This window comes from Pteropus alecto, unplaced genomic scaffold (genome assembly GCF_000325575.1).
Source record: "Pteropus alecto unplaced genomic scaffold, ASM32557v1 scaffold131, whole genome shotgun sequence".
In the NCBI taxonomy this organism is placed as follows: Eukaryota; Metazoa; Chordata; class Mammalia; order Chiroptera; family Pteropodidae; genus Pteropus; species Pteropus alecto.
The window spans coordinates 5705068-5732816 of NW_006434709.1; the positions used below are offsets into that span (position 1 = coordinate 5705068).

General features: G+C 43.0%; 1 protein-coding gene across 1 annotated transcript in view; it reads left to right on the top strand.

The window, feature by feature from the left end:
• Window positions 1-708: 708 nt before the first annotated feature.
• The window catches only part of SPRED2 (sprouty related EVH1 domain containing 2), a 105820-nt gene continuing 78779 nt past the window's right edge, over window positions 709-27749 (top strand). The window contains exons 1-2 of the mRNA XM_025045122.1: window positions 709-912; window positions 1368-1490. Of these exons, the coding sequence (XP_024900890.1) occupies window positions 1465-1490 (26 nt within the window). The 5' untranslated portion in view covers window positions 709-912; window positions 1368-1464. The remainder of the gene's footprint in view (window positions 913-1367; window positions 1491-27749) is intronic.

Consider the following 27749-nt stretch of genomic DNA (forward strand, 5'->3'; position numbering starts at 1 on the left):
GCTTTGAAGAGCATGGGCCCACACAGGCCATGGTCTCAGGCCAAGGCAGAACAAATAATTTAGACAAAGGATAGGGAGAGGGGGACACCCCATTTCACTGGTTCGTCCACTGGGCTGGCAACTTCTGGCCCAGTAACTATGGCCTTCAAGAGCTTGAGATAGGGACATCCTTCACCAACATGAGATTTACTGAATAACTTAAAATATATATATTTGGGCTAACCTTTTAACCCAAGAAATCCCATCATTTCTATTGAATTGGAAATGTTTCTGAGCTGTTGGATTTACTTTTTTTTTTTTTTTAATGTACAAATACCTTAAAAATGCCCGTTCCCCTACCAAGACAAAAAAGATCGCAAGATTCATGTAAAACGGAAAAAGCCTCTACCATTCTGAACCCTGGCAAAGGCACCTGTGCCGCTCCCACCCTCCCAAACCACGGTGGAGGGTAGTTGGTCCTCAGAGCCTGAGCAGCCCTCCGGCTCTCCCCTGAGCTCCCAGTCTCCGCTCTCCCTCTTCCCCTCTGATTTTTTAATCCAGGGGTTTGGTAGGAGGGAGGGAACTAAACGGGAGCCAGATGTGTGCGAGTCCTCGGCTCCCGCCTCCTCCCTCCTCTCGGGCATCTTAAAACCCGGAGCGCTGACAGAAGAGGATCCGGAGCCAGATAGACGCGGCGCAAACAACTCCGTTCCGCGGCTCCCGCGGGAGTGGAAGCCAGCAGGGAGGGAGGGGAAGGAAGCCGGGCATGCTCAGTAGGCGGGGCAAAGTTTTTTTTTTTCTCCTCTCTCTCTCCCTCTCTCTCTCTCTCTTTTTTTTTTCGGTCGCAAGTAGGAAGCTTTTTGCACTCCACCACCTCTGGCCGCTGGGAAGACGTCATCGCTTCCGCCCTACTTCCTCCTCCTGTTGGCGGCGGTGAGAATCCAATATGGAGTAAATCGGTGAAGTCGAGAGATGGGGCTCGGACGGGGCGCCCTGCACCGCCTCTCAGGCGCACCTCCCCCGGCCGCCGACCGCTCCCCGGAACCGTGATTGGCCCGGCCCCCCCGGGGACGACCCCGGACCGAGCCCCAACCCCAGGCCAGCCCTCTTCTCCTCCTCTCAGCATTCCCCGCCGCTCCACGGCGCGCTTGTTTTTCTCCTCTCCCTCACCGCCGTCCCCAGCCCAAACCTCTCCCCATCCGCCCGCTCTCGAGCCCCCGAAGCCCCCACCCGCCTCGCCCCTCGGCGCTGCGGCCCTCCCTTCCTCTGCAGCTTGCCTTTGCACCCTTTCCCCCAAACCACCCCGCGCTCCGGTCGCCCTGCTTCCCCTTCTGCCTTCTGCGGCGCCCCCTTCATCTCTAGCCGTTCCCCCTCCCCAACCAAATCAGGCGATCTCCGGAGATGTGAAGAAGGGGGGTGAGCGGACAGGAAGATGAAGGGAGCAAAGCTGCTCGCCGCGGGACAGGCGTCTAGGTGAACAGGAAAATGACCGAAGAAACACACCCGGACGAGTAAGTTTGGCCGCGGGGTGGGACGAATGCCCCGCGGGGGCAGCGTGAGGTCCGGGGCTGAGGACGCAGGCGGGGACTCTCGGGCAAAATTGGCGTGGGGTGCAGAGACTCGCTGGCCTGTGGGGTTTAGGACGCGAGATTTCCCTTTTTGTTGAAGTGAGGAGGGGGCAAAAACTGCTTTGGGCCGGCGGGGGCGTGCCTGGGGTCGGCGGGCTAGTGGCCGCTGCGGGGGCCAAGGGCGCATGGGTGACCTCGGGGCAGCCTCCGCTCCCTCTCCGGGGAGTTACAACACCCCCACCCCGAAATCCTAGGCAGCCGGAGAGGAAGATTTGACATCCCTCTCTCCGATTTCTTGGGGTCGGTGGGTTTTTGCTTGGTGACTTTGTGACTCTCCCGCTCCACCGCTCGCCCTGCAGTTCCTTCGGAAGCCCTCTGGGGCCCAGGCTCCGCCATTTCGTTTTCTTGAATCGCTCTCATTTGCATACCACATTTTCATTCATAAAAAACAGGGCCGAGCGAGCGAAGGACTGGGCGCCGGCTGCGCGGGGGTCTGCTTGCGCTCAGGTCCCTACGCGAGCCAGCGTGCTGGAGCCGCCTCCGGGTCCCGCGGCGCGTGCAAGTACGTGTGCACGCGCTTGTGGGCCCGGGACAGGCGCCCCGCGGGGTAGAAGCAGCTTGGGGGGCGGATCCGAGGCGTGTGGGGCGCGGGCGGGCGGGAGCGTGCGGGCAGCGCGCTGCGGGCGTGCGTGTGTATGTGTGTGTGTGTGTGTGTGTGTGTGTGTGTGTGTGTGTGTACACGTACGCGCGCGCGCGCGTGCACAAGCATGCGTGCCCAGCTCGCGGGCCTGAGGGGAAACAATGCTTGGGGCTCTCTGGCCGAGGGGCTCCCAGCCAGACCCGCCACCCCCCATGGGACCCGTGCCCTTCTCTATCTTCAGGCTAAGGTGCAGCTCCCACCCGCCTCGCGGTCGGGGAGTTGGGTTTGTTTTTTTCCCACCCCTGCCCTGGGCGGTTTCAACCGCGGGTGCAACGGAGGCTGGGACTCCGGGCCTTTGGGCCCGGCGCCTAAGGTCACATCGGCCTCGGGTCCGAGTGGTCACTGCACAGCGGCCACCTCTGCGGCTCAGCGGCTTTGCCCGCCACCAGCCAAAAAATTTTTTGTGAATTAGACGCTCTCCTTTATTGTCACATGATAGCCCTCCCCTCCTCCCCTGCACATTCATAAATCCGGAGCTTGCCTCGGCTCTTTTCATTCAAAGCTGCCATTAGCAAAGGTAGCAGCGGCGCTGGCTTGGGCGCAAAGAGCCTGTCCGCAGCTGCTAGGACGAGCCTTTGGAGGGGGCCCCGCGAGTGTCTGTGGGGGGGTGGGAACTGCGGGTAGCCAGCTACCGAGGTCTCCATTCTTTTGCCTCCGAGAGCATTGAGACTCGGTGCAGAGAGGGGAAGTGACTCAGGGCTTGGGTGACTGAGAGAGCTTTTTTTGCAGCAGGTGACAGTGCTGTGCTCTACTCTAAGAATCTGCTCACTTCTTTTTTTATTGCCCCTTTATCCTTTGGTGTCTGCTGTTGCCAGGCTGGGCAGGAGCGGGGGTTGGGAAGGCTGGTCTTTGGGAAAGGGAATTTCCTTCCTGTGGGTCCCCAGGGAGCTTTGATTGTAGTAACCCATAGTCTGCCGGTCACCCGTAGCTAGAGAGGATCCCTCCTGGTGTGCATGTCGTGGCCGTCCCACCACATCTGCCAGTCCTATTTTGCTTAGCCTTCATAGACTATCTTGAAATGGGAAAATGAAAAAAAGTTAGCTTCTTCGGCTGAAATATGAGGTGAGGGTGGTATATGCTGCTGGGCCTTGCCCCCTGTAGAACTTGATTAATAACAGTTATTCCTGTGAGCCCTTGTTTGTCGCTGCATGCACAAATCGCAGTAGCAGTAGGGAGGGACACTTGGTATGCTGAGCTTCAGAATCCCAAAGATTGGTTCGACTACCTTACGTTGGCTTCCTTGGTTCCATCCGTTATGAATACTGACCTGGCCTCTTTTCATGGCAGCATGTCAGCTTTGCCTCCTACCTCATCTGGTATCCTAAGTGAAAAGGAGTTGGGGTGGGGCCACCAGCAAGAAATAAATATCTGTATTCCATGCTCTCAGAACAGTTCAGCATGGAACCGGCTTCCCCCAGTGCCGTCAGAAGCCTGTTGAGACAATAGATGTTTGAGGACACATTCTAGTTTCAGTTAGAGAACCAGAAAGTTGTGGCGCCTTTACCCACTGTGGAAATGGCTTTCTCAGGATTACTTTTAATGTAATGACCTTGGCATGAGACATGAAATGCTTGGTAAGAAAGCAGGCTGCATGGGCTCTAAACTGGCATTTTTGGACACTGTCCATTATATTGTTCAACGTTCTTATGTAATGACCCATCTGAAAAATTTCCCTTTAAATGTTGGAGCCAGGAAGGTTTTTCTCTCAGTTACAGAGGTTGCTGTAATTGCTCTTTTTTTTTTTTGCTTCCACTGTCTGAAAGCTCAGAACCAAAATTATTGCTTGATTTCAGTAGCCATATTAGCCTAGATTTTTGAATTTTGATCTTCTATTTTCTAATGGTTTCATGTTTGAGGTCCCACAGATACCTTTTGGAAGTAGGCAAGGTATGTTACGTATAAAGAGAATTGGTGACATCAAACTGGAGACCTAGGGGAGTTATATTTGTGCCTAAGGTAAAATAGATTTTCTTAATAGTCCATATGTATTTAAGGTTTTTATTAAATACCTGTTATATTTCATATCAGAATACAATAAAAGAATCTTGCAACTGGTAAAATCGTGCTTAATTTAAAAAATAAATGTTTTCTTAATTAAAAAAATAAATGTTCTTTTCCATGTCAATTTAAAACTCTTTTCTAATAAATATTTGGTAATTCAGGAAAGCTTGTCCGCTTCTATGTAGAAAATACGTTGATGCTTTGATCTCACTCCAGATAGAATGCATGTTAACATTTATAATTTTACAAACATTTATAATTTAAAAAGTAAAGAGCATCAACAGACTATTCAAGTCTTTCGTACATAGGAGGAAACAGTTTTTTAAAAATCATACTGTATCTTTAAAGCATTTGATCATGGCATTGAGTGGTTTGGAAATTCGCAGACAAAATGAAGAAATCCTCAAGTGAACTATAACCCCGGAGACATAAGGCCTTCATTCAGCTTCTTATTTTGCCCCTCTCAATTCTTCTCTGCAACACATATCTTGCTGAGAGAATGGATTTGCAGCTTCACCTGCAGTCATGTTCCTAATGTTGAAAGGTTTCCAATTTCAAAAAAGTTTAAATATTTTCGTGGAACCATTTCAAAATTAGACATCAGAACTCTTATATCTAAATACTTGAGCTTACTTCCCAAAAGATGAGACTACTCTGATGAAACCACAATACCATCATCACACTTAACAAAATTAGGAATAATTCCCAGATGTTTTTAACATTCAGCCTCAACTATCTGAAAAATGTCTTTTATAACTGGGTTTTTCAGCCAGGGGCCAATCAAAGAGCCCATGTTAAATGCATTTGTAAAATATACTTAAGGTTCAAGGGTTAGCCAGTTGCACACTTTCTGATCTAAGGCAAGTTACTTACGTATCTCACCTAGGTTTTACCTGAGCAAATAAAATGGGAATACATATTACTGATTTCATGGAGTTGCTGTGAGACTTAAATGAGATAGTATACACAAAGCTTCCAGTCCAGCACCAAGCATAAAACAAGTGTCTAGTGTGGCTCTTTCGGGGACACTGCAGTAGGCTCTTTTTACAGCTGATTAATTTTCAAATAACCGTCTTAATTTTCAAATAACCCTGAGGAGGTGTTAACCCATTTAACTGATGGGGAAACTTAAGTAAAGTTGCTTACCTAAGACAGCAAACTTTTTTTTAGCATTTTATTTCATTTAGTCTTCTCAACAATTGTGTGAGGTAGATGGTATTATTACTCTAATTTATAAATAGGGAAACTGAGGTACAGACAGGTTAAGTAATCTGCCCAAGGTCATATCTGTAGTAACTGATGGAGCTGGGATTTGAGCGCCCCAGCAGCCTGGCTCAGGAAGGATTGTGTTTTTAACCACGATGTGGTACTGTCTCAGAAGGGGAGAGGGCAGCCAGCCAACCTTGGTCATTCTGACTTCAGAGCTCACACTGTTTCTGTCAGTCTTGCTGTCCCTAATTCTGAATTGGTGACAATCTGTCACTGCCGTAATTTTTCCCACTTCCCTTATCTTCCCTGAAAATGCAATGAGGGACATACTGAATTAAAGTGAATTTAAATAAACTTGGGTTTGAAAATTCTGCGATACACCTTAAGATAATAGGAAAAGTGTGACTTCAGAGTTAAGTATTACTCTACATTCATTGAAATGACAGTTGTGGAAACTAGACCTTATACAAGTATTGACCTATTTTCTTTCTGTTAGCCTAAAAGGGATGTGTTTCTTCTCTACATGAGTAGATTTCTTAAAAGTTGAAAACATAGAGTTGACTTTGCAGAATTGGAATCTTGGTTCATTTATCATAAAATCTGGAAAGCAGGACAAAAAATATTTGGAAAGACCTTAAAAAGTTTCTAAGCCAGGGCATTGTCAATGTAGTCATTGTAATTACATAAAGTCAAATAAAGTTAAATGCCTTATGCAGGGCCTTACATCTTGTTAGATAGTAGGCCTGAACTAATCTCCATCTGCTGGGTTTGTTTCCATAAGGATATTAGCAGATGTTACCTCCTTTCTTGCTATAACTGATCCCCTCTGCTTTCCAGTTTCTTTAACCAATAAAATATAAAAAGTGAATCAGTATGAATACCAAAGCCATTATGCTTCAACCTGCTTACTTGTGCTCTTTATTTTGGAATTCTTTCTTTTTTCCCTTCTCCAAAAAGTGAAATTCTGCTCTTTCCCCCAACCATCTTGGATCCTCTTGACTTTCCCCTCCCACCATTCTCTAAAGTCATAACTGAGGCGCGCGCGCACACACACACACCCACACACACACACACACACACGCACACGCACACACACTGTATGGCACTTACCACAATTTAGAGTGGGCCTCTACCCAGGGAGTCTCCCAGAACATGAGCTATTGTTCCCCTCCCACCATTCTCTAAAGTCAAAACTGAGGCGCTTGCGTGCACGCGCGCACACTGTATGGCACTTACCACAATTTAGAGTGGGTCTCTACCCAGGGAGTCTCCCAGAACATGAGCTATTGGGATTCAGGGTTACCTCTCAATTACCTAGTTTTCTGGTTGTTCACCCAATACCATTGGGGTTGCCTAATAAATAAATGTCTATTGAATTAAAGACATTTAATTATTTTAAAATGCTGTTCGTCCCTGTTGACTAATGTAATAATTACAGTTGTTGCATTTGGTTAACTTAGAGTGTGTAGAAGCCTCCTTCTGAGAAATTCCCATGTTCACATGAATCCCTTAGAGTAGTTTGTGGAAATTGGATGTGGAACTATCTAGTGGTAGTGATCTGTGATTGACAACTCAGAACCATTTTAATTCCAGTCGCTGTTTTAGGATCTGGGAAGCAGAAGATGCTGAGACAATAGGCCAGGGCCTGTGTTTCTGCTTCTGCAGGAGAATCTCTGCAGAAATCACAATATTAACAATTTGCAGTAGCTACAGGGTTCTGATGGAGTCTTAACACTTGAAGTTGGATACAGCTGTGCTGATGAACTCCAATGTTGGCATAGTTCCTGTGTTACTGGGTTGAACACATACAAACTCTTAGCAGCAAAATCCTCCAAAACTGAACAAGATGATAGTAGAGGCAGAGCAAGAAGTTTTGGTATGTGCGGTTGTGTGTTTTGCTTGTTTTCTTTTAAATTGGGCTGACTTTCTCTTTTTTTAAGGACTCAGTCATATTGATAGACTTGATGATTATTCTTGTAAAGATTTCTTTTTAATCAATGTTTAAGGCTAGAACATTGATGATTTTTTTTAGACATTTTCTAGGGCTTTTAGTCGCAGTAGTAGAAAAAATATTTTGCATTGGTGCATACAGTGCTATGTGGAGCAAAATGCATTTTCTTGTGTTTGCCCTGGGTAGACATGAAGGATGGTTACCGAGCTTGACAAGTATCCTATGCCATGGAGAGGAAGTCAGGCTGGGATCTTAGTAAAGTCCTTGATAGTAATTGGCATGAGTTGGCTAAATTAAGGAACAACTGTCATTTCTCAGGTAATCTTTGTCAACAATATGTTCACATGTGACATGTTGCATATATGATAACAAGTCGTGTTTATGATATTTATGCCTAATTTCTGTTTACTTGCACTTGGAGTGAAGAGATGAAATAATGGATTTTGACTTTAGCATTTAATACTTGTGATTGAAGAGATTGGAACAACCTGTATGGCTTTGGCTCCTCCGTGTACTGAAAGAATGATTTTTCAAATCTGATTGTTTTCATTCTTAGATATAGTACCTATGGTCCACTCATAAATGCTTAAAACTTAATTATCAAGTTAAGTTTTTTTTAATTGTCTTTCCTAGTTAATCTAGTAGTGACATCTTTGTCTTTTATTTTCATTATTCCTCTTATTTCTTTTTCTTCTTATATTGCTTTGGCTTGACTCTGGTGTTGATTTTTCAGATAAACACTGTTTATTTCATCTATGGATCCCACCCTAACTGAACACACAGAGCAGCTTGGCCCGTCTGCCCTTCTAGGTGTAGGAATAATAACTTACTAACCCTTATTACTCATAGCCTGTCAGAGCACTGAGCCCATAGTAGGCTTTCTGCAAATGTTTATTGATTGGTTAAATAGTCATTAATTTAAAAATAATTTTACCTTATATAAAAACTTAATTATTCATATTGTAGTTACATCCAAAAAGACTTTGAGGTTGTTTTTTCAAAATTACCATGAAGGGCAGGCTGCCATGGTGGTAGTGCAAGAAGCATGGAGTTTGAGGTGACACCTGCGCCTACTCTCTACTGAGAGAGCCATTACTTTGATTACTTAATATAATCGAAGTTCATTGCTGCTGCCCACTTCATAGGCTGTTAAAATGTGGAAGTGTAAAGCATTTTAGCATAGTACCTAATGAATTGAGAATTCAGTGGCGCTCATCCGCCTCTGGTAGGTCTCACATCATGTAGCAAGGTATCATTTATTTTCAGAATTTACGAGGCAGAGGATATCCATTAACTATGTTAGCTTCACAGCAACCTTTTGAGGCAGGAAATGAAATTTTCACTTTATGCCTAAGAGAATTGAAGTGACTTGCTCAGGGGCGTTTCTGGGAGAATCAGGGGAGAATCAGAGCTTAGAAGTCTTGTTCTGCTTTTCATTTGGCTTTCCAATGCTGTCCTGGTAGGCCTTTCTAGAATAGAAGCTTAGTTTTTGTACTATAATATCAGTAATGCCCAGTTGACTATTGGCCCCTTTACTTAGTGATCTTAGTTGGCTATGGTTTTTGAGATTTTATGCTTTGGTAGCTTGCCTTCTCTCTGAAATCTCAGTGTACTTACCTATAGTAGCATTCTTGGCTCTCTTTTCATCCCTATCTGTGGTCTAGTAGAGACCAATGGCATTACCAATGGCATTCAGATTGTTTCTGAAACAAAAGTTAATAGTCTTGATGGAGATGGGTAGGGCTGAGAGTTCTCTTAGGAGTACATTGGCTTATGACCTGTTTTGTCTACCTGCATGCTGTGTTGGTGTTTCCATCATATATTTGCAGCCAAGAAATAAAGTGGATATTGGACTAGAGTTTTAATTTAATCATCAACATCCCAATAATTTTAACTCATTTTTACAGACCTTTTAAAGCCACATAAATGTGAGTATAGTCTTAATATAGTAATTAAATCTCTCTCCTTTACTTAATAGGTCAAATCAAATCTGATTTTTCTCAGGCTCAAAATTCTAAAACAGGTCTGCTCTGCCAGGATGGCGTGCACTGGCTCAGTGTTACTGCTGGCCTTGTTGCCTCATTAATCTGTGTGTGTACAAATTTCAGATCAGGAGTCTGCTGTTTGTAAACCAGGTTCACATCCAGTACCATCCATTCTTAGCTGTCTTACACTAAGGAACATTAGGAGATACTAGATTATAGGTATCCATTTGGAGTATGGTAGATTTTGAATCTAAAGAACTTGACTTTAGAACATACTTGGACCTTAACTGCAAAGCCATGTATAATTTATTTTATTAAATAAAACAAATAACAGTTGGGTGTGAGGCTTGAGGAAAGGGAGTGACTAGCTGTTGAGTGCCATTCACTTACTGCACTTAATGTACCAGACACCTAATCTGCCAGACCGTAAGAGAGCTGTGACTCAGAGGGCATCTCTGCCCTCAGGGAGCTTATGCTCAGGGTGCTAGGTATGGTCATGTGCCTTATGGGTATGAAGACAGCCTCTTGATTGATTGTATGATAGACTGCCAGAGTTATTTTCCCTTCCTTCCCTACTTCCTGCAGCGTTCCTCTTAGAGCTGCAAACATTGGGATTCCCAGGTTTAGGGTGGGAGAAACTTTATCCAGAAAGGAGTATGTGCCCTTCCCAGAATCCTTTAAGATGTTCTACAAGTTTTTAGGGTGAGTGTATCTTGTATGGACATGCACTTGCACACTCACACATAAATGGAATGTGGCCAACAGTCAAGCATCCACAAACTACAGGTGAGGAAGATTCAAAGAGGTTAACTATCTCGTCTGAGGTCACAGAGCAGGATTTGTTATTTTTAATGCAGGTCCTTTGACTTTAGATCCCGTGTCTGAAAAACAACATTACATGTCATAACTTCAGAGCTTCAGTTTTCTTGTATTAAAAAAAATTGTGCTGTGCGTACAGCTTGATGTACATTACTGTTGAGTGAATGAAATTAGAACTCACTTAGAATATTGTAAACATCTCAAAACTGAGGTGATATTTCTTCTTTGCATTCTTGTTTAGCTCTGTGGAGCAGGGAACCAGTACCCACTGAGGTGGCCTTTTCTGTATTGATATAAAGAGCAGCTTTACAGATACCTCTTTTAAGGGAACTAGCTACCTTATCCTTGATGGAAAGCATGTTGAGCAGAATGGCTAACGAAGCATAGTATTCTCCTGGACCTGTGTTTTAGCCCAGCTGTTTTAAGAGGAAGATCAAACTTGAATGAAATCACTTGGGAATCTTGTCAGATGAGGATTCTGATTCAGTAAGGCCTGAGATTCTGCATTTTTAACAAACAAACTTCCAGGTTGCTGCCGATCCATGGACCACACTTTGAGTAGTAAGGGCCTATCTGTGGTTGTAGTGATAGTGAGCTCACAGCTGCCAGGTTTGTGTCTTCCAAGGTGACTTTGCATACCTGGCATTTGGAATCTGTTGAGGAGGCTCAATGGACAATAGACAGAGATATTATCATGCTCCTACACTTCCCTATCCCTGGCAGGACTTCCAGCTTTGAAGTATAGCTTGATTTTATGTGAGAATGTACTGGGAGAATTTTTTCTTATGGCTTAAAAAAAGTTCTTGGTGAATGCCAGGAGACCCAAGAGTTCCATCACTTAAAAAGAAATAGGAGTCCCTGCACTTTGTAATGTCTGACAATCAGCTGGCACTCTACCTTCTAGACAAATCTGTTTTGTATGGAAAGCTTGCCGCCCTGGGAAGCAGGCAGACTCAGCCCTAGAAGAAATCACAGGAAGTAATTAAACAGAGAAGGTCAGAGAAAGAGGAAGTGGTTGTGTTGTTTCTGATGCAAATAGCATTGTTGTTCCTAGGAATCAAGATCTTGATGTTTAAGTCTTCTGGAATGTAACTGCTTGGGGATTTGATTGTATTTAAATTGCAGCCCTTGTAGTTTATTCTTTTAGACAGCAATCTAGTTAGGAAATGAATTGCTTTTAGGTCTTATCAGGAATCCCCACGTGCCTAGGCAGAAGTCTTAAGCAGGGAGTTGCTTATAGCTTGGCAAATTACACTTAAATGAAATGAATGTCGAGACTATTAGAGGTTAATTTTAGGTGTCTGGAATTCACTCTAATTCTTCTGATTAAACACTTTAACATAATAGTTTCCTTAATTGGAATAATGATAGAATATTAGCATGCATATTTAAACCATTTACCCAAATTTGAATAGGGTTAAAATGCAAATTATTCATCACTTGTCAGTGCTTACTCTTTAGAGATAATTCCTGGTGAGAGATGGGAAGAGACTGGAATACGAATCGGATTAGGGCATTCTTGAGGCAGCATTGCTAGGAAAGCCAAGAACCGACCGGAGCACTAAAGTGAGAGACCCTTTGTTCCCCCCAAAAAGAGGTACTAAAAATCCCAACGCCTATGTTAGTTATAACTTCAACATAGAGGTAAATGCAATAGGAAATCCGAAATGAGCTAACTGGAGACCCTGTCTGGTTGTATTTTTATTAGCCTGTCATATTTTTTCTTTCAGAGGAAGGTGATAAGAGACTTAAGGCCCCTCCCCAGCATTTAGATAACCCCTCTGAAATCCTGAACTGATGCCATCACCCAGCAGTTTCCAAACAAATAACTAGGAACCCATAAGCACTCCAGGTGTTGTTTGTGAACCGAATGTATAATGTCACGCATATACATATTACTCTCTTTCAATGTGTTTATGGAATAATAAAATATAACCTCATTAAAACATTACTGCATTCACAGTGGATGTTGGTCATATTTTTCTCAACTCACAGTTATTAAAGAGTATGGCTGTAATTCCTGGGGAAGGAGGCTATACCCTGAATTTTCTCCCTTTTAGTATTTATACTTAGGAAGTTGGGAATCATCACTGTGACCCTCATTCAGGATGAGAGGACAGAAGTGTGGTCATTCCATAGGGGAGGCATATGAAGAGGGTGCATTCCTACTCGGGTGGATTAGTGGGAAGGTCTGAAGGAAAGCAGGACAAGTTTAGTTGGAGGTGGATGAAGAGAGTTGAATATATAAGTCAGGACATCTCTCCTGGAGACCTGGCATCAAGCTGAGTCTTATAAAGGAGGAAGAGCTGGGGAGTGAGTCTTCTCTGTCTTCCAGTTCTTCCCCTCTCTCCTCTCACAGTCAGCCTTTATCAAACACCTGTGTTGTGTAGTACACAACTCTATTTATTGTGGAAAAGAAGATACATCCAACATTGGAAGCTCTTGGTGGATACCAAGTAGCAAAGAAGATGGGTACCCAGTTATAATGTGTAGTAAGTTCCAGGAGTTAGGAAACTTAGGGTTCCATCCCTTCTTTGCCACTAACCTGCTGTGGGACCTCAGGCAAGATGCTGAGTTTCTTCTCTGGACTCAGCAAATATTGCAAGTCAGTTTATGTTAATTTTTTTTATTCTTAGTATAATATATATATTTTAAATAGAGACAAATACAAAGAAGAAATTGAAATGCCTCTTGCCATACAAGCCAGGGAAGAGGTAACTTTCAACAAGGCGGGACTTGAGTTTTACAGGACTTAGCTAAGGACGGTGGTATTTTGAGGAAGGGTGGGTCAGGCAAGCTGGGGAGAAGGCATCTTGTGGCCAAAGGTTTCTTCCATAGGCAGGGAAACCCCACTTCTGGGTTTATTGGGGGGATGAGGGGAAGCTCAGAGAAAGAACTGATCCAGTAGGCTGAGGCTAAATTAGTGTGTGCAAGGCTAACAAAATAGGTATTTGGACTTTGGTTCTCTAGATAGAATGGAGCTGTTTAAGGTTTTGAAGCAAAGAAACGATAAAATGATATATATTGGTAAATACAAACTAGTTAGAGGGTAGGGAACAGGTGAGACTGGAGTTAGAGAGGCCACTAATAGCTGTGGCTCCACCATGTCTGGGCAGAACTTTTCTTGCTGGCTTTAGTGAAATGCATTGCTTTAGAAACCTTTGTTCCAAAGAGATTGTCATTATGTTTATATGTTTATTAGAAGATGGCCAAGGGGGCTGTGAAATTCAGAACAAAATCAACCAACTTAACTTTGTGGATGAAATTTGCAGCTTGAAATAACCCAAGTGAGGAATTTTGTTTGTTTTCAATATTGTTACTGCTATAGAACACAGCACTGGTCAATTGCAATTGCCCTTTCTCAATAGAATCAAATGGTTGCAACTTGACTCTAATGTTGTAGAACTGGAGAGAATCTTAGGAAAATATCAGCTCAGCTGCCTTCTTGTACACCTTACAATCCAGAGAGGTTGAATGATAAACTTGGGGTGACACAGTCATTTGGTGTTTTGGGATATGTCAGCAAGCAGATGTCATCTGGCCTTGGTTACAGTACTGTTTGGGGTGCTACGTTAAACATTCATGACAGTTGCTACCCTCGAGTTGTTGAATGCTCAGGAGACAGAAAAAAGATGGTAGAAACATACAATTCAGATAAACGTGGCCCATGTTGATGGTGCACCATCAACATTGAACAGATTGCTAGCCTTGGTTAGCCTCTGTCCAAGGTTGAGATAGATGAGCTTGCCAAACTCTGTCCCTGTGTGTCTCCCCTGCAGATGGCAAGTAAAGGTCCTGAGGTACAGCTTCCACATGTTGTGCTTCAGGGACAGGAGGGTAGGGAGTGGAGGTAGAGGAAGGCCTCCTTCAGCTCACCATCCTGGGAGAGTGGAGATGATGAGCCCTTAGATGAAAGTTGAAATACATGTGACGTTCCCAGGTTTTTGCACCTGGGCACCAGCAAAAAAAGTTCATGAAACATTACCTGTGCATGTTCTTCCTCCCCAGCTTCAGCGCCTTCTGTTCTCCTCATGTGTTTGTTTTTGATGTTAATTGCCAAGGTGGTGTGGTCATAGACAGCAGGAAGTACTATTTGATATGCAGGTCTCCTAGGGTGGAGGTTGGAGGATGCCAGGGTGGGAAGGGTGGTGGTTTTGGCACATTTGTGTGAGGACTCTGTACACTTCTAAGCCAACAGGTGCTACTACAGCAAAGAGAGGAAGGGAAGAGTTGACCAGCTGGTCATATAATGAACATTTATTATAGTAGCTTTTACTTTAAGGTTTTATAAGGCCAATGCCCCGTAGGCTAACTCCAGATAAAGTCTGGATAATTGTACCAAATCACACTAAGTTTTGTGGCCAAAGACGTGTAGAAACCTAGGCTTGAGGAAGAATGACAAAGTTCCCAAACCAAGAGACTTGATCCATTTCCCAATCCTGCTTTAAAACTATAGTTCTCAGTCAGGACTCCTCTTGGGATAACAAGACTCATACTGCTTGTGTAGGACAGGAACGTGTATTTTTAAAAATTTCCTTTTCTTGGGGTTCTGTACTGCTTGCCTTTTGTTTTCCCTTGCGAATTCCTATCAGCTGGGCATCCTTCTTACTCATAGACTAAAAGATGTCTTATGAGCCTAAAGATTCCATTGTGGAGTTTCAGGCCCCTTGTCCTGGTACTTCTGGATCATCCAGATGGTCAGGGTGGTTTGTTTATAAATGGTTTACCTGCAGAGCCCCCTTCCACATCCCTCTTGTTCCACACTGAGCAGTACAGCAGTGACCAGGAAATTAGGTGTGTTCCACCCTGGACCCCTGGCATTCAGCCTGAAATGGAACCCCTCCCTCAACTGTGCTAACAAGGACATTTATCAGTATAACAGGAGTTATACTGTTAAACAGGAGTTATATCCTGGGTTGGTTTGGGATGCTACCTGGGATACCACGCCCTTCCATCTTTCACTCTTCTCTCCATCCCTAGACCAATTGAATTAAAATTTTGCCCCCTGTGTCAGTATTTTAAAAATCCCAGAGATGCCACTCTACCTTAGACTCATCAGGATTTGGAAGAGGGTTGTAACCAATCGAGATGATGTTGACCGGGGAGCATTGACTCTTCTTAAAGGTCCCCCTGGGGGATGGATGTTAACTACACTTATTGTCATTTCATAGTATATACAGATACCGAATCATATTTTACACCTGAAACTGATATAATGTTATATGTTGATCCTGATTAGTCCGTCATATCAGAAGGTGTTCAAAAGGCCACACACATCCATATCCGTGAACAAGGATGTCCTGAGGAGTCTCGGTCCTTCCCTCCCGGTTCCATCTCATTCCAGTTAGAGAACAAATAATCTCTTATGGAGGAAGATAGCAGATTGATGTTAATGTGAAGTGAGATCATAAGAGACAATAAAAATAAATTCGAATTGGTGATCCAAGAGATCTTTTATTTAACAACCAAAAAAAAATTCTAAGGCACACCAAAAAAATCACCTACAGTTATCCAAAATTATGACTTTTTAATTATTTTTAAAAAAGGTTCGGCTGAAACTTCGAACGCCCTATTGTTTTTCAGAAGTTTTCCTTGGTGATGTAACACAGAGGCCTTTAGGATACGGATTTAGCTATTTTAATAGTTAAAGTCATAAATATAAGGATGTTTTTTATTTTGCCCTTTTTTCTTTTTTGGTAGAGTGGGGCCATTTATTTTACAGGGAACAGAATTCTTGCATTTGATTTTTGAAAAACTTTTGTTAACATAAGACTGGTATTTGCTTGAATTTGGAGGAAAACAGTTATAGAATCATATGCTTTTACCTAGAAATGAAAATACATTGACTTAAAACAGATGTCTCTGACAAAAACTGATGCCAGGTTTTAAGATTATTACTTGTCACCCAGAAATGTGGCACTACATGCAAATGTGAGGAAGCCTGGAAAATTGTTTTAAAATCTTGAGAGAAAATGTGAAGGACACAATTAAAACATGGCACAGCCTTGCACAACAATGTGAATGTACTTAATGCCACTTAACCATGTATTTATCAATGGTTACGGTGGTAAATTTTATGTTATGTATATTTTATCATAATTTAAAAAAATCGAGCCAAAGAAATGGGACTCCAGAGTCAATGACTTGATAAGAACTCAGAGACCTCTTTCCAGAAAAGTTGTAGTCTGAACACAACAGTCTGGGCCTATGCACCTCACATGCCAAATCTTCTATTTTACTAAATCATCTATAGATTTCTAGCTTCCTGTCAATCCCTGCCTAGTCTCTTTTGCTCCCTTCTTCTCTCTCTGTTCCCCGCAAACCTCCCTTCACAGAAGTTTGAGGCAGATAGACTTTGAGGTTAGACCAGTAGTGCCCAAAAGTTGTGTATCTCCTAAAGATTCCTGCAGTTGACTGAGTATGTTTGTTTCTTTCTATACTAATGTGTCTTGACAAAAGGTCAGAACCTCGGAGAAAGTCCTAGTGGTCTGAATAGCTTCTCAGTAGAGCTAACAGCAGAACGGGTCTTGGGTGTGGGTGGTGTGGATGCTGGGCCCTTTCCAGACACAGACCAGGGTTGACTCACTGGTGACCAAATGATAAGGCCTTGAGCAAGCACTCATAGCCACAGAGCCTCAGTAATTCTCAAGGAGAGCAAAAATGCAACTTCTGAGGTCTGACAACCATATGGGATCATAATGCAACAAAGTGCACTGCACTCACATGTTAAAAAAAAAACAAAACAAGTGGGCCCTAACTTCCATGAAGAGGATTCATAATCTGACAGATGAAATTAAGAATCATTTAATTCAAACACATGGGAATGAATATGTGCTATAGTGCATGTCTGAGAAAACAACTTGTTCTTTGAAAATGTAGGCCCTGTTTTTTTAAGATTCAAGGTTTCTTTTAGTAGTTTTACTAGTAGCGTGTTGGTGTAAATTGGATTGTTAATGTTTCTGAGGTAGCATACCCCTAGAGTGGGAATATTAGCAGTTTCTTACATAGCTTTTGTGAATTTTTCAATGAAACTATGCACTAACTTACCAACAAGAACTCATTCTTGGTTGTTGAAAATCCATACTCATTCATAAACTGTTTAGTGATTTGACACTTTTTGGCCTTGGGAATACTTAAGTCACTACATTTGATACTTAATTTGGCAATGTCTGTGTCCAGTAGAAAAAACAAATGTTATAATGAACCACTCTGATAAGCTTTGGGGACAGGGTTATTCATGGTCGAGGGCACATTCGTTCATGTGAAAGCACACAGCTCACCCCGTCTTCCACCCTCACGGATGAAACGCAGGATCAGAAGATCTTACCAATTCAGGGAGCTGAGAAGTATGCTCTGTTCTACCATACCAGATGGGCTTTAACTTTCTGTTTGGACACTTCTGCAATAAGGAACCCACGTGCCCAGTGACTAGCCTTTGTGGCTGATTGTCAGAGTTCTGTGGAACCACTGTCCGCGGCAGCGATAACCAGTTAGTTCCATGTTGTTCTGATTGCCCCGCTGATACCCGAAGGCAGTGCTCCCTCTCTTCTCTCCTTCAGGTCAGACATCATCCTGGTCTCCTTATCAGTGTTCACATTCAACCATGTGTCTCTTAAAATGGGGGGCCAGAACTGGTGGTCTTTTTCTAGATGCCACAGATTGATCTTAGATACTGTGGGTATTTGCCTCTCTTTGTGGCATTTAGGGCGGCTTAGGGGCTATGGTTAGTGTAAAGGCCCCAGGTCGTTTGCATGGATAATGTATGCTACTTGTGCCAAGCCCGCTCCCTAAATTTTGCTTTTAATGGATGTATCAGTTACCATCAGCTACTGTGGGCTTTAGAGGAATAGACATCTCTCCCTTTGGAAGGGCAAAAAGAAGGTGCCAGGCTGAGCACTTGGGCGTCCTGTTGCCTCTTGATGTGCTGGGTAAGGATGAGAGAGGGCATTCCTCCTGCTCCAAAGTAATGGTTGGTCCACTTCTAGGTGAAGGACCCCCATTCTTCCTATAGTCTCCGGGTGGTATTCTTTCGTAGGGTTGCAGAAGGCCAGGCGAGAAGGTGAATGAGCTGCTTATAGCAGCACTGAAATCATTGTTTCTTGAAGCTGGTCCTGGGCCACCTACTCAGTAGTCTGGAGGGCTTGTTAAAATATACATGTCTGCCGCCCACCCAGACCTCCTGGATCAGGCTCTCTGGGTGTGCAGCCCAGGGAATCCATTTTTGAAAAGCTCCCCAGGTGATTCCTCGGCCGGCAAGCCAGAGTTTGAGATCTGCTTCCTAAATTGTAATTACCTTTTTGATGTTTCTTTTCTTAAATGTCCAACAACTGAGTACTTAGGAATCTTAAAGGCCACCTTTGTGCCTTACTCCAGCCACCCAGTGCTTTTAATAGTTCCTGAGTATGTGTTTACACAATCTGCATTTTATGAAGTCCATAAAGACATATTTACCCAACAAGTCACCAGCCCTCCAAAGGTCAGCTTTCCTCTATTTGTATGAAAGGCACTTAACTCAAAGTCAATTAACACCAAGATAGAAGCCAATTAAGGCAAGGAAGTGAGCTGTTCATGCCGACATTCCAGCTGTAACTTTTGTCCCCAGTTGTAGCTTAGTTTTACAAGTCCCTTCAAGCCAGTTAATTCACATAACTTATGCCTGTGTGGCCCGTTACAACATGCAGGTAAAAGTGCCATTTGTCATGTCATCATGTGGGAGTGCTGTTTAAAAACATGTAATATAAGTAACTATTAAATGATGCCGTGTTAGCACTTTTGCAACTGACCTAATCCCCTCCTCTCTGCAAGCGTCAGGGGTATCATAGGAATGCTGGGGAAAGGGAGACTCATTCTCCTTCGGCGTTACTTTCAGAGCCTGCTGTTGAATGAGTATTGCCTGGGTCCTGAGTTCTGATTTCCTCATTTGCAGCGAGTAATTCCTCAAAGAATGGCTGGGGATTAAATGAGATAACGTGGGTCACGTGCTCAGCACAGTACCCAGTAGGTAGAAAGCAATTTTAAAAAGGGTGTCTGCTGCAACTGATGATTATTGTAACATAAAATTGAAAACCCTGAGAAAGAACTAACCCATAGGTTGGCAGTTGCTGTAGGTCAAGAGCCTCAGTTGGGTAGGTTTTCCACAGTGAAGGCACCCAGAGCAAACAGCCTCAGGTCTTCCTGCACCAGTCAGGACCCAGCCACGCACCAGCCTAATGCCCTGCACTGAGAACCACTCCTCAAATGAAAGGTATGGCAGTGTAACAGACTCCCTCCCATTTCACTGTAGATCTTGCGCATGACATCTTTCAGCTCAACTTCCTACTATGAACACCTCATTCTCAGGAGAAAAAAAGTGAGGTTCTCTTGATTTAGGAACCATTTTTTAGCTAGTGAGGTTAAGAATTGGGATGGTGAGTACAGGTAGTGATTTAAAAAAAAGACAGCCTGAGAAGATTTAATCAGATGTTATGAATATGCTAAAGATCCGGGCGGAGTGGGCAGGGAAGAGGGATAGCCCTATGTAGGCTACCTGTAGAATCTTTGGCATCAGCACACAAAGTTACACTTTTTCATTTAAAATTATTCTTAAACTACTTTATCGGGAAACGAAATTCTTGTTACCAGAAATGAGGCTGTCAGGGTGGTTTTGTTCTTTTTCAGTGTCAGGTGTAAATTAGGAAGACCTGAGTTATAGGGAGGCAAAGGCCATAGGATTTAGACCAGTGCTGTCTATAGAAATACAAGGCAAGCCACATAAGTAATTTTAAATGTTTTTGTAGCATTGTTTAAAAAAAGTTAATTAGAAACAGGTAAAATATTTTTATTTAATTCAGTATATCCAAAAATTATCATTTCACCATGTAATCAGTATTAAAAATTATTAATGAAATATTCTGCATTATTTTTGTACTACATCTTTGAAATACATCGTTTATTTTACACTTAGGACATCTCATCCAGACCAGTTGTATTTCACATGTTCATTAGCCACATGTGGCTATTTCCTACTGTATTAGCACACCTCTAGACTAAGACAGACCTGGGTATGAACTTCACTCTGCTGCTTATTAGCCGTGTGACCAGGGGTAAATTACCTGAACCTTGCAAAGACTCAGCGACCTCAAACGTTAAAAAGAGAGACTATAATACCGACTTTTCGGGGCTTTCCTAAGTATTAAGTTGGATGATGTATGTACATTAATATATGGACCTATGAAGAGGTGTTTTGCGAATGGCATCCAAGATTTTCAAGATCTCTACTGTTAATTGTGTATAGTATGGATTATGGGATAAGTGTTATGATGAAAGCCAATGTTAGGATGATATTTATGGGCTGAAGAAGAATTTCAAAAACCTGATGATTTCAGGGACTGGAGACTGGGAACTTGTACACAAGCATTGGAGGGGATCTCTGGTTCTGGTTGGAGCAATTTGCTCGGTGCTCTGACCAGTTTGAAGAAGCTGTACGGGAAATTCCTATAGGAATTGCTATGGCTTCATCAAAAGAGTCTCAGAGGCAGGGAAATCTGGTTTCAGATTCAGACTCTGCCCTTTTTATTGCATATTTCTCTTCCTAAACTTCAGTTTTCTTGTCTGTCAAATGGAACCAGTGTGCGACTTATGAGGATTCAATTAGACACAACGTCTGAAAGAGCCTGCTGCGCGTCTGGCACATTTGAGGTGCCTAACATGTGCCAGGTGGTTGTTGTTGGCACCTGGAAAGCAGTTTCATCTTAAAGCCTTGTTGAGGGGGCCTGCGGTCCAGACAGAAGGGAAGGGTTGCTCCTCTGATAAGCAGCTTGAAATGGAACCAGCAAGAAAGGATAGGGGCCCAAGAGACTGGTTTTGTGAGGAACTATCTTTGGAGCTGAAAACAAACTGATAAATCCTGTCTAAGCCAAGTAAAAATGGGCGTGGAGAATCTAGAGCCAGGCACTCATTGTTAATTGAATGCTGGGATTCTCTTAGATTGCACTAAGGATTTGTGACTGTGAAGGGGCCAGAGGGGACTACAGAAAAGTAATAAGGGGAGGAGAGAGGGCATGGCCTGGGTTGGTGGCATATGGCCCTCCACACGAGCTGTGTCCTGAGCATTTTGATAATTCTTTTTCCTGTCCCTTTAGTCCTCTGGCTTCCTTGCCCAGCTTTTGATATTTTGTTGTTTATTCTGAAAAGTAAAATTATTACTAGAGTGCCTTTTACTTTTTTGTGCTAATAGTATTTTAAGACAGTCCCAAGAACCATGGGAGAACTGTCTTCAAAATGGAGTTCTGGGGAGTTCCCAAGGTGAAACATGAATGGATACAATGTCTTCGCAGGTGAAAAGACAAAAGTGATTCAGCTACAGAGAATAAGTCCAAGTTGATATTTTGATTTAAGCAAACCAGACACCAAAATCTAGATTTGCAAAGCATGTGAATGAGGGTGTGTGTAACAGTCACTGTGCATGAAGACTCAGCATAAAATTGCTTAAAGAGTGTCCCCCCACCCCTTGCAGACAGAAACTGCATGCTGCTTACCCAACTCTGATTTACGTGCAGTTAGTTCTTCTGCATCTGTGGCCACATAACAAATTAGAGCCCTCTCAGCTGAATCTTTACTTGATGAGGACGATTTAAATGGCTCTAAAGATTGTCATTTGATGGATTTTCACTGCTTGTGGTGTTTTTCTTGAATTCAGACATAGGTATTCACCACCACCACCACCACCACCACCACCACCAGGCCTTCTTTGCTCTTCTCTCTAGCCACAAAAGGATGTGTCTAAATCCATGACTATTTTGTGTTAGGTCTCATCTCAGTTTGGTCCCTCTGCCTGGCATATGCACATGTATAGCCATCTCAAGTTCCTGTTAAGTTGTGATTTGGGAGTTTTTTCATTGTTGGTTCACATTAGCTCTGAGATTAGAGACTTTCTGTCCAGGGACATTTAGCCACGAATAAAGGAGCTGAATGCCCTATTTGAGAAAGAGACTTAACTTTCCACTGCCCCAAGTAATTAGTGTCCAGTGACTTGGACCAGAAGCCCAGGCTGGTGTCAGTGGATGGCCCTGCCTCACTTGTGGGACTGAGCACTCAGGAAGGGTGGATCTTATCTCTAAGGAAGTGGCAGCTCCCTTTATCAGGCCATTCTAGTGGAACGGGTTCGCTCCCTGCAAAGGAGAACTTGATGTTAACTATTTCTGGCCTGTCTCTCACCTGCAGCAAGGAGGGCTCATTTGCCAAGCAGAAGGAAAGTGAAATAACACATTTTGAAGTGTGTTACTACCTGCCCCTGACATTCCATTCTCCCCTCCCTTAAAAAAATCCTCCCCAGAGATGAAAAGTCAGGCCATCCCAGGAATGGTGTGCAGAGAGTTTAATGACTGACTTCATATCCTCAACCTGTTATGCGCTTGTTACTGTCTCTCTAAAAGCTCCTTGCAATCTTGGAGGAAAACTTGTGTGCACAGACATGAGCTGATAAAATATTGGGGCCCACCTAGCAAAACTGGGGTCTTTGATTTGGAGGAGGGCGGAAGGGGGCAAACCCGGTCTTGCTTTTGTTAACATTTCCATTCATTATTCTTGATCACTGTGAAGAGGGAATTACAAGAAGGAGGTTGGAGGATTAGAAAGTTCGTGGGTGGAGAAGATTAGGAAATCCTGGTTTCTCATTTTCTCTGGGGGGCACAGGCTATGGGATTTTCTGTCTCCGTAGTGGTGTTTGTGGCTCTGACATTTGCCCGGATCCTGTGAGAACCTCCTACCTTGGAGTGAGTGCCTGCTGTTCTGACCTCAAGGCAACAATATCAGCTCCAAGTTGTGTCCACCAACAACTAGGCCACAGAAAAGCACCATTTTACCGGTGAGGACACAGGCCTGGGGAGCCAAACCCAGGCTACATGGTTGGGGAAAGGGAGCACCTGATTGGCCTGGTTGTTTTCCTGCAGGGATCATCCACATGAAGGCCAAGAAGCAGGCAGGGCAGGCTGCCATTGCAGGAGGGCAGGCTTGGAGAATTCATTTGTAATAGCAAAGAGTGCAGAGGAGACAGGCACTCTGTGAAGAGGCCCTGGGTCTCCTCAAACAGAAGTGCTCTGGGTAGGAAGAGGAGGAGGGCAGAGGAGCCTGAGGACTGTGGAGGAGCTCAGATGTAGCTGCTTAAATTAGTTCAAAGTGAGAAATGTAATTACTATACTTGCTCAAACCAAATGTCTGAACATTGTTATAAAATGAGGTGTAATCACAGAAAAGAAGATTGCAGCTCAGTATCACTCCCACAAAATAGCCTTTGTGCTCTCGGGAGCCTGCAGTGCTGATTAATCTTCTGGGGGTGTTGAAGTCCCATTAAGTTCAGGTGTGTGGATTAGACTTAATTGGGGGAGTTTTTGTCCTGCTCATTTGGACAATCATTCACAGCTACTTTGCATTTATAACAAATTTGTGATAAAAGAAAAGAATCACCATTAAACATTTATATAGGAATATTTGGGGTCAGAATAAAATAAGATCTAAGTAAGAGGGAAAACTGAGGATGATTTATGGCAACAGGCCCTTGTTAACTGCTATTTGAATGATAAAAGGAAAGATGAAAAAGATATTTCAGTAACTTCCTGGAAACCGATGTCCTCTGATATTTTTCTGTTGGCTGCTTACTTCTCTCCACCAAGCTGAAAAACGCTATAAGAAAGCAAGTGGAGTTCTGATTCTGCCATTTGTTAGTCATGTGATCTAGAGCAGTTTAAACTCGAAGCCTTAGTTTTCCCTTCCTGGAAAATTGGCTGATGTAGGTACAGTTACATGAGAACACTTGGCATAGAAGAAAGCACACGGTAAGTACTAGCAAGCTGCCATTATCATTATTTCTAATCATGTTTATAGCATCGTACTGCACCAAAGGTAGCCACAAGACAGGAGGGAAAGTGGGAATGAAAGGTCTTTTAGGGAGCGGATATCTGGAGCTAAGTGAGGTTGGTCCAAGAAAGGTTTCCTGGGGAGGTTTCCAGTTGTTGCGGGGGGAGGGATTTGTTTGGCACAAGAGAAAGGATGATGTCCAAGCTGGGATCGTGGTGCATGGGATGATGGAGCTGTGTCTGCATTTATAAGAAATGAACATGCAGTTTTGTAGGTTTACAACCTGTACCTTGTATCCTGTGGTTTCTTCCTGATCTTGTGTCCGAAGCTCAGGGAGGGGTGGGCGTCTCTCAACTCTCAGCTCTCAGAGACCGACCCCCAGGTCTGTGGGCAGTAGGGTTTAGTTAACAGGAAGGCAGAGCATTTGCCTGTTTTGTTCACTGCTGTTTTCTGTGCCTGGCATAATAGAGGCTCAAACAGTATCTGCTGATGAGTGAATAGGGGTACAGTATGAATGAATATCTGCAATAAATTATATGTGTTCCTTGAGAAAACTTGCCAAGAAAACTGCCATTATTGAGACCGTTAGGCCATCCAATAAAGAGGAAAGAGAAACTTTTAAAACAACTTGGTTTGGTAACACAGTTGTTTATACTTGTGCTTATACCTAGTTACCATGAAGTTCATAAATATATTTAATGTATGGGACTAACTTCGTGAGTAAATTATATATATTAACTTTATTTTATATGGTTGCCTTAAAACAATTAAGGGATACATTATTAGCTTGAGCATTCCTTTTTCAAAAACTGATTATGCTACTGATTCTGGAGTAAAGAGTTTATTATATTCACCTAACTGTCCTCTGACTAGTGCAGTACTGAGCAAGTGCCCTGAGATCGAGGCTCCTGGACCAGGACTCTGATGGGCATGTGAACCACCTGGAGTCTTGCTAAACTGTAGGTTCTCATTCAGTAGGTCTTGGGTGGAGGGACTGACAGCATGAATTTCCAAGTTTTCCCATGCTGCTGCTGCTTTTCAGACCACTCTTGGAGTAGCAAGGCTTCAGTTTGTCTTTAGTGTGTGTTCTAAAGATGTCTAGCATGTCTTATTCTAAGTGTAGACTTCTCTTTACTGAGTCTTTTCTGGAAGTGGTTGTTTCCTTGGGAGGGCTGTTGTTCAGTTTGCACATGGTTAATACAGTACTGCCAAATATAGCTGCTCCTGGAAGCTTGGACATTTCAGGATTCAGTATGGACCTTGAGTAAAGTCTGATGCTTTATATTTGGCTTTTGGGAATGTATTTAGGCTTTTGGATGTAAATCAGATGTTACTGGGTTCAGTGTTGGCTAAAAGTATGGATTACGCCAATAAATTCTTTGGCAGAAGTGTAAAGTGCCCCAAACGCGGTAGATTCATTTCTATTACTCAATTTGACCAAATGTGCTCATCACTGTCTAACCCTTTTTTGGTTAATACTAAAGCAAACCTTATGTAGTCTTGCAAAATAGAAACCTTAATATGATTCTTTGCATGTCTCTACAATGCCTATTGATTTCTGAATTGTCAGAATTTTTTCAGCTGCATCTGCTTTGTGGAATTACATTATTGTAATTCAGGCAATAACATAGGTGTGAGTTTAACTTCTAGTTTGTATTAAGGTGCCGTGATTGCATAGTGAACTCTGACAGGAATTACTGTTTGTTCACTAGGGCTTCATCTTCTTAGGTAGTAGAGCACCCCAGGAGTTCAAACCTTCCTCCTTCTTTCTCTCTGTACAGGCCTGCCTGGGTAGCATCTTGTCCCATGGCTTTACACACCATCCACGCTGGCCATTCCCAGAACCTCCAGACTTGTCATCATCGCCACTTGGACGTCTAACATGCATCTAAACTTAAATGTCCAAAACAGAATTTCTGTTCTCCTGAAGTGGGCAGCGCACTTTTCCACCCTTCCCTGTCTTGACATATGACATTACCATTCACGCAGTTGTCCACATCTCACATCTCATGATATCTTTGCTCCCACTCTCCTATACCGCCTGTCCACATCTGATCCATCAATAAGGTGGTCTGTTGTTCCTCCACAAGAAAATGAAATTGCCCTTTATTTTCTTGGCAGTTTCCTCCCTTGATCAGGCTGCTACAGTTTCACCTGAAGCATTGCTATAGCCCTTTGGCACCCTCCCTCACTCTTGCCACTGTATAATACATTTTCTTCAGAGTAGCCAAATGATCTTTACAGAAACCACATTGCTTCATGTCTCTCCTTGCATAAAACTTTCCAGCAGTTTTCTGTTGGAAACTCCTGACCTGGTTTTCCAATCTCTGGATTCTTGCCTTGGCCTGTATCACACATTCTGCTCGCCTGGTACCATTTTCCTACATGCCAGGCAAGCTCTTTCTTGTCTCAGGATCTTTGTATTGGCTATTCTCTCTGACTAAAATTCTCTTCTGCTCTTCCATTATCAAGACTCTTTCTTGATAATGGTACATCAGCTCCTGAGTTGACTTCCCTGACCCTAGTCACCCTCTGTTACATCACCTGACTTTAAATCTGTGTAGGGCTTACCACTGTTGATTTATATGTTCATGGTCTATCTCCCTGTATGTGAACAGGAACCTCATTTGTCTTTTCTATAGTGTTTACTAGTACCTGGAAAGTACCTGAACATAGTAGAATCATAAGTATTTGTTGAATAAATGAATGACTTTATCTGGAATGCAAAAACTGTAGCGTTTTACCAGTGTTGGTATTTATATACTACTATTTGAGCAAAAAGTAAAATAGTAAAATAAACTTATTTCTAAAGGGGTTTTTTTTTTTTACTTTGTTGTATTATAAAGAAGCAATATCCAGAATATGTTGAATTGTGATATCCTGCAACTATAGGCTTGCATAGAGCGCCTGATTCTCCTGGCAATGTTTCAGCTCCTAGGAAACCCATGTGCCTTTAGAATTACCTAAGAACAATTAACAGATGTTCGTATGTTTTAATATTCTGATTGCTTTACATATTATAATCTGAGTGGTCTCAGTGTTAGCATTTAGTTAGTTAAAATATCGACCCACTGTTATTGGCAAATACTTCTTGAGTTCTTAGTGTACTATAAGTCTTTGTACTTGATGCTAGAAGGGAAAAAAATGGTATGAGACATGGTAACTGACCTTGTAATTCTGTTTGTGAACATTCAGTCCTTGACTTCTAGTTAAACATAGTAAACTGGACAAGTGTATATATCTCTGCTTCCTCCTAAAACTCTAATAAAAGGACAGTAAAGAATAAAAACAGTATAAACCCAGAAATCTTATAGAGAGATATCAACCAAATTTTGCAAGATGGGATGCCATTGTGTGAAAGCTGATTTAGCAGAGCAGAGAAAGCTGAAACTAAACTGCCTGCCGGAGTGGGTGGTGCAAAGTTGGGGTTGGATCAATGGAACTTTCTGCTATAGAATCCTAGAGGCTGGAGTTCCAGATGTAGTACTGCACAAAAACAGAGTGAAAGAATGTTTCATCAGGGCAAGGGAGAAAAGAGAGAGAGAACACCTTGAAATCCAGGAAATAGGGTCCAATACAAAACAAATGAAGAGAAAAAGCCCCGGCAATGCAGCCACACATTTAGACCCTGAGAACAGCCAGTCTAGATGGGGATGCAGGATGGATGGTTCTGGAAGGAATGGTACTAAGAGCAAAAAAAAAAA